Below are 7,570 nucleotides of genomic sequence, written 5' to 3' on the forward strand. Positions count from 1 at the left end.
GCTGGCTCCTGCCCTGGGGGTCTTTAAGAAGAGGCTAGATGTATACCTTGCTGGGGTCCCCAGTACTCTTTCCTGCCATGGCAGGGGGTTGGACTAGATGATCTACTGGGGTCCCTTCCGACCCTAGAAACTATGAAATTCCTGAACCTCTGTTGCAAAGGAAACCCACAGAGTAGTTATTTGGGAACAGTTAACTGCGGAGAAGCAGTGGGAGCCCTTGGGAGCCTCTCATTCAGTGGGGCCAGGATATCAACATTTGTATTTGGGGAATTGCAGCCATTCTACAGGAATCTTAAAAAAAAAAATCCTTAAAATCTATTATTAAAAACAGTGTCCTAAATGAACTGTCTTGTATTTTTGATCTTGGGTATTTTGTTTTTAAAAGTTAGGACTTAAAATGTCTTTCATTGTGTAGAATTTCAAATAAAATTTTTGAGCCTTAATTGTGAAAAATGATTGATTCTGTGGGAAGTCTCAGCTGTCCCTAAAGATTGAATTGCATCAAATTTCTGACGTCTTTAACTCTGACGTAATTATACTAGTGTACATAGCAAGCTTGGATTTCATATTTAAGTAATGTTAAATGTTTAATGTTAAAATCAGATATTTTTAATGTCAAACAACAAGTATTGAGAGTTTCTACCTTGCTGATCTGTAACCCTGTAACGTTAGCCCATGTTTGTGTGAGATTTTCTGTGACAAGATAAAATGTCACTTTCCTTCATATTCCTCTTGTTGAGGGGAACAAGGTAAGGAAAAGAGGCCGCAAAAGCAACCTACAGGTACTGCTGAAAATACAAGCCACTTACACCAGGCTGAAGCTGATAAGCATCATTCTCATGCTGATAGATGTCAGTGCAATTATTGGACATAACTATGAAAGATGTCCAGGGACCTGGAAATAATTAGTCATTTTGCTAATAATGCATTTTAGCTTCACATAAGAACCTAATCCTTTGATGAAGATGTAGATTAGGTAAGGAGTAGGTATGATTAATTTAGGCAGCTTTGAAGCCAAGGTGTTTGATGTGCTGCATTGTGACCCCTGCTTTGACAAATGTCTCATACTTCATTAGTGTAGGATGTGCTGCCTATGGAACAGAGTTGGCAACAATTTTACACCTACAGGGAATTGGAGATATGGCCTCAGTGAGGCATGGGGAGAAAGATAATCCAGGTTCCATTAATTATTAGACTCACTGCTAATAAAGTATATGTCAAATATACTCTGTTCATTTTGACCAGTGAGGAGGACTGTTAATTATCTGACGTACATAATAGCAATGCATAATATTTGCCATCTTATTTTTTGAATGCCTTATTCAGAAGTCAGATTTGGAGAGAGGAGTGATTGATCTCTATTCTTGCCCTGTCCACAATCCCATAAGAGCCCATTGTTTCTGCAGTGCTGAGAAGCACTAATAATACCTAGTCACACTTAAATCACCACACTTCATCTACAGAATTAACTCCTCATTGTGGTGAGTGGAGCCAGATCACATCTCAGCTGTAGTGTGGGGCTGTCAGCAGGTCAGTGTCAGTGCATCAAGATATGGAAGAGCTAGTGTAAATGCTAGAAGTTAAAACTGGATTTTAAGTTTAAAACCTAAAGTTTTTGCTCTTCAGAAACTTGAGAGGCCACCAGAGAAAAGTGGCTGTGTCCTACCACTGTCTGTTGGTATGGTCCCCTGCTTTGTTGTTTTGCTAAGTGTCTTCAGGAACATTTACTTGTTACACTGGTATTGTCCTTGATTAGTATTCAGGAAGTTCTAGTGACATGTCTGTAGGACACACTCCCCCTTCCTGCCTGGGCTCTCCTAATCTTGTGACTTTTATTTTCTTCTCTTTTAGTCTGTTGATGTTGACTGGCCTCCAGCCCTGGATAATTAAGAGTCTTTCAAGTTGGGAAGAGGAAGAGGAACTGGTTATAGCCTGAACTGTGTACAGTACAGTAATTTGCTTATCCATTGCAGAGTATTTTTTTGAACAATTGGATCATGTTGATCCAATAAGTTTTAGCATGGTTCTTTACAGGATGCTGTATTGATACAAGTGAATACGTTTTTTGTTTTTTAAAGATTTTACTTAGAAGTGCATGTCATAGAATACATGTACCAATGATGTACTTTGCAGGGTATACCAAATACAAATTTCTGAATACTGTTTAAAACCTGTTGGTTGAAAAATAAAAGGAGTACTCTTCCTGAAACTAGAAAGAAAAATAAACATATTTTTATATTGGATGCTATCATCATCTTTCTAGGTGTCTGTGTCATAGAGTCAGATCAACTGTCTATATGCCCAGTTATCAGTGTTTTTTAAAGGCTATTCACTTCTTCAGGATTGGACCCTAAGAAATCCATTGTTAATAAGGGACACCTTGTGAAATCAGTCTGTCTGCTCCTGAAATTAAGGTTTTGTTCAATATATACAGGGGGCAATAAAATCTGTCCGAATATGTTTAAGTCAGTGTCTTTATTAGAACTGGTGACATTTTCCCCCCAAGTTGATTTTTCAGTGAAGAGAGGAAAAAAGCCATGAGAATTTGGGGCAAAAAACTGTTTTTAAATTGGAGTATTTCTACTCAGTTTCTAATTGCAGCATGGAGGAATTCCTGGCTGTGGAGTGCGAGCATGGTTCTCTAGCTCCAGCGATTAGGGTTCCCAGCTGTCATGAGGAGACTTTTTCAGGTCCAGTGTACACTTAAATGTTTTTGTTTTGTTTCCCATAAAGTGAAATGGCATCAGTAGGAGAGAGGGAAGGCCCATTCCCCATTCTCCAAAGTGAGCACATAGGGCCCTCTCCAGGGGGCTGGAAGATTTGAGTTCAGATGCTCCCTGGCAGCAGATGGAGTCGAGCCTGGGTCTCCTATACTCCAGCCCAGTGTCCTAACCATGAGGCTATTGGATAACAGAGCTAGTTACCACCATTTTTTGTGTGTGTGTTTGGGCTCAGAGTGCGCCTGTCCCCACACAGCCTTGCCTGACAAAAGTGGCATTTGTGAATCCTGAGGCTTCAACATGAGAGTGCTGAGTGTGCTCACTACTGTCAAGATTTAGGTAATTCTGCATCAACCCAGCAGCACAAACTTGGTAACCCAGGAGGTGTCACTGGCAGAAACTCGAGAGACTTTTAGGCATCTAAACTCTTGTGAATGTAGTCCTTGAATCCTTTCAGTGCTACAGACTTGGTGGGTGTTACCAGTGGGGGAACAGCAAGAGATTAATTTAGATCTACTTTTGCTGTACCTACAGTACATAGAAGCATACACAGAATTCTCCACGTAACTTGACCAGGTCTCTACTCTCCCTCCTCCCTTTCAGATGTAGGCATAAAAATGTCCTTTCATGTTGTAAACCAAATAGAAAATTAGATTGCATGTGGCCTTGATAAAATCATGAATAAATAATTGGCCAGTCTGTTTATTTTAGTGATGGGCAAATGCTTTATGGATTTGTTTCTTCTCATATGAAGCACTGAGGAATGCTGATTTCAGTTGGGAGAAATTAAGGGAATTTGGAATAATTAAAAGAGACTTTTGAGAAATGTATCAGGTGTTGGGCAAGGCACATTGTGCTCTGTCTGGAGCGGGGAAGAACAGTGCAGTGTTGGGATAGAAATAAAGGTCATTTTTATACTGGGCTTTAAATGTCAGGATTCCACAATGAAGCAGTTCAATTGCAAATGGAGGGCCAGTCCTCAGCTGCTGTATAGCAGGCTGACTCTAACTTGAGTAGAGCTCTGAGGTGCTACTTTTCTGTTTAGAGCAGAACTTTCTCACTCTGCCCTGGGCTGGTGGTCAAAGCTGTGTTTAAGGGTACAGATAGCTGTAACAGTTGCATGGATATCAAAGGATGCTGTTACACTGTGACACAAGTGTAGCAGAACTGTTGCCACTTGAACCCTGTTTCTCATTAGCTGGAATCGGTTTTCCATTTCCCACAGAAAAACACTGATTTCCCCCTTTAAAGGAGAAAAACAGATTTTCCCCTGTGAATCGGGAAACCATGGGTTTCCTCTTGCAGGCTAGCAAAGTTTCAGCTGGCAAGTAGCTGCTTGGAGCTGGGGGAATGGGAGGGACAATCAGAGGCGAGGCAACACATACACGTGTACACACACACACATGGCTGGCAATACAGCCAGGCAGGCTGGTGGGAGCAGCCCCAACAGCTGGATACAGGTAAGTCTATGGGATGGTGTGGTGGGATTGAAGGGCAAGGGCTTGGGAACTGTCTGGAAGGAAGGGGGATGGTGGGGTATGGAGGGGATGTGGGACTATCTGGAAGCTTGGGGGGGAAGGGGGGAGGGGATGGGAGAGGCATGTGTGTACTCATGACATAGCATAGGTGCCTGCTGGTGCTGGGGGAAGGTGTCTGGGTTCAGGGGCTGCAGCAGGGCAGGGGTGAAGCAGCACTCAGTGCTGGCAGGAAGCCCAGCTCCATGTTGTTGCCAGTGGGGCTTGCCTGGAGGTGCCTGCCCCTCCAGCAGGGAAACGGGGCCAGGGGGGTGGGTGTGTGTCGGGGGGGTGTCCTTCACAGGCAGTGAGGAGCTGTGTGGTGGGGCCGGGGGCCAGTGCTTGTGCTCTCAGGGGCAGGCGCAGGCTCAGTGGGAGTTGCTGCCTGGGGAGGGGATGGGGCCATGGCCAGACCACGTGGCATGGTGTGGGGCTGGACTGTTGCTGCTTGCACAAGCCGGAGCTGCTGCAGCTGGAGCTGCTGCAGCAGGATGCAGACCACCAGGAGCCCCTCGCCGCCCCCTGCTATCCATCCCACAGCAGCAGCATGGCCTATGCCAGAGCTGTGCTCAGCTTCATGCTGCTGCTGTGAAGCACAATGCTGGTCCTCTCTGCCACGTAGCAGCCCCCACCCCAGCTGTGCTTCTGTGCTCTCTATGCACCTTGCGCTAGAGGCCATGTAGGACAGAGCTACCCTGGCCAGGTCTCATGTCTTGCCCACCCACCTATCTAGGGCAGTCTGCCCTGTCTTGTCTGCCACAACTTGATGTACAATATAAGCAGAAGGCTGCCTATTCACTGCCCCGATGCCAGGGAGCGCTACCCACAGCTCTGTACCTTTCCTACACTGTGGCCGATGCCTCACAGATGGCATCCAGATTACTATTGCTCCCTGGTTTCCAGCAAACTCAGATCATCATTGGCCTCTTACACTCTCACTCACTCCACCCCCCGCTCTCACAGGGGCCTCTAGCCTACTGGGCCATTCTCTACTGCCCTTGCTCCCCTTGAGCGATCCCTGTGGGCCTTCAGGCTTTGCTACTCACACTGGCATTACACACAAAGCAACTTTGGGTTGCTGAAGCTCACCTACTCTACGTGGCATTTCCTTCTGCTGAACACTGGGCTGCTTCTGCCCCAAGCCCCTCGCCAGGTAACTTGTTCCTAGTCTCACTCTTGGGGTTGGCCCATGTACTGTCCTTCAGGCTGCCCTTGCAGCCTTACTCAGGACACGGGTGCAACCCCTGAAGGCACCTGCACCCTACTCTGCGTGGGCCCTCACAAAAAAAAACTACCTGCTCTGGGGCCTCCAGGGTCTGTCACCCCTGCTGGGCTCAGATGCCTCTTTATTAGCATGTCTGGCCCCTACTGCTCTCCACACTCACCTACCAGATGGTGGGTAACTGGTCTGGTATGTCTTGGGGGCTGTCCTGCCACAGACAGTCCTGCCAGTCCCCTTCTCCCTCACAGCTGGGCTCTAAAATGTCTGCCTTCATCAAGCACCTGCCGGCTGCCTGCTCTCAGTCCTTAAATTGCTCGCTCTATCCCTGCCTTGTTGCTGCAGACCACCATCCTGTGAGTTCACAGCGGGCTGGGGGGCCCCACTGGCAAGGCAGGGGGAGTCAGGGGGCTGAAGGTCATGAGTGAGGAGTACCAGCAGAGGAATGGCAGGTGGGGAGTGAGGGGCAATGGTATGGCCAGGGCCAGAGCACCAGCGTATCAGGGCTGCTCAGCACCACAAAGCAGTGGGGTGCACAGCCACAGCTAGATCCACATCCTGGTGACTGAAGGGGGTAGGGAAGCTCTGATTTTAATGGTATAAAAACCAAATTCAAATGCCAAAATATATAGATGTTTACAATTTCTTCAAATATAATAAAAAGCTTAGTCTGTTTGTCTGGCAGTTGCTTTTAGGCAACTGTATATGCACCACTGAGATGGCAGCTGGTGATTGGCTGTGCGGCCTGGGTTGCGTGGGCCCAAGTTTGTGCTGCTGCCGGAGAAGTTTGTGGCAGTGGTGAACACGCCTTGGCTGCCCAAGCAGCAGGATTTCCCCCCACCTCCCTGCCTGAGGGCAAGTCGGGGGGGAAATCACAGTGGTGGTGCCCCCCTTACCCCAACGTCCCCCACAACAGCTGGTGGGGGACGGGGAGACAGGCGGATGTGGGCCAATTGGATGCAGGGCAGGGCAAGGGAGGCCGGGTGGGTAGAGTGGGGCTGGACCTAGAGCATTGGGGAGCAAGGTAGAGCGGACCCGGAGTGTTGGGGGTGGGGCATGTGGCTGGACCCAGAGGAGAGGGGGGGCATGGGGCTGGGTGTGGGGCTCCGGCCCTGCTGGCCCCACCATCATCCTCAATGAGCAATTTGCCAATTTTATTATCATGATTGAGGCACTAGTAGGTTTCCAAATTGCTTAAAAAATGCAAATTAATCAATAAAACATTGCATTTAACTGATACCTGTGTATATATAGTGGGGTTTCATTTTAACCACAGAAAAATGCAGATTTCAGGGGATTAATTAGAGAATTTGGGCATTTTTTGAAACAGAGAAAGCAGGACTACTGCTCATTAGGGACAAAATTAGAGCACCTCTGCATCACTGCAGGCTTGTGCTGATGCTGTCAGAGAGTAGCAGCTGCTGTGTCTTCCTGAGCCACAGCACTCCCTCCCCTTGTCAAGTGATTTAAAGGTCTATTTGCCAATAGGCTAAGAAGTCTGTCTCACCCAACCTGTGATAGCTGTCTTCTCCTCCACTTCCCTATCTCTGACCTGTAAACATAGGTGGAGTTACTCAAAAGTAGGTTCTTGTTTGTTTCTACAATCACAGGAGCATGATTCAGACTGAAGAGTGCTTTTGTTTTATCTATTCTAGAGGTACTGTGGCCAAGAGATTTCAGCAGCACTTGTCTTAGATAACCATCTGTTTGAACAACTGCAAATGCTAAAAAAGAGGCAAAGTGAATCATGCATAACTTTAGGAAAAACCCCCAAAACAAAGCAGAAGAGAAGCCCAGGTTCATAACCTCCTGATTTCTTGAAAGGACCCATGGCCATGAGTTAATGAAGACTGCTAAATTCCATTAGCTACCACAGGGCTGTCCAACTTGTGGATAGCGGCTGGTTGCAAATTCCCAGGCCATATGAGAATAGCTGTCTTGGAGTCCCCCTGCTGCACAGGGAACCTGTCCCTGCTCTTACCACACAGGTAGCTCAGCTCAGCCCAGCCTCGCCATGCACAAAGCACAATTCTAGCCACACATGCAGCTTGGCCCTCCTGCCCCCAGTGGTGTACAAAGGGCAGGCAGTACAGACCCACCCCTTGTACCCCTGCTGC

The 7,570-nt window shown here is 47.2% G+C and overlaps 1 protein-coding gene across 6 annotated transcripts in view; it reads left to right on the top strand.

Moving 5' to 3' along the window:
- Positions 1-2,248, top strand: part of PUS10 (pseudouridylate synthase 10) — a 58,058-nt gene extending 55,810 nt beyond the window's left edge. For all 6 annotated transcript variants that reach the window (XM_019549225.1, XM_019549227.1, XM_019549226.1 and 3 more), the window contains one exon: positions 1,852-2,248. In XM_019549225.1, the coding sequence (XP_019404770.1) occupies positions 1,852-1,890 (39 nt within the window). In that variant the 3' untranslated portion in view covers positions 1,891-2,248. The remainder of the gene's footprint in view (positions 1-1,851) is intronic.
- The last annotated feature ends 5,322 nt before the right edge of the window (positions 2,249-7,570 follow it).

Source organism: Crocodylus porosus, unplaced genomic scaffold, assembly GCF_001723895.1.
Source record: "Crocodylus porosus isolate Cpor-Errol unplaced genomic scaffold, CroPor_comp1, whole genome shotgun sequence".
Taxonomy (NCBI): Eukaryota; Metazoa; Chordata; order Crocodylia; family Crocodylidae; genus Crocodylus; species Crocodylus porosus.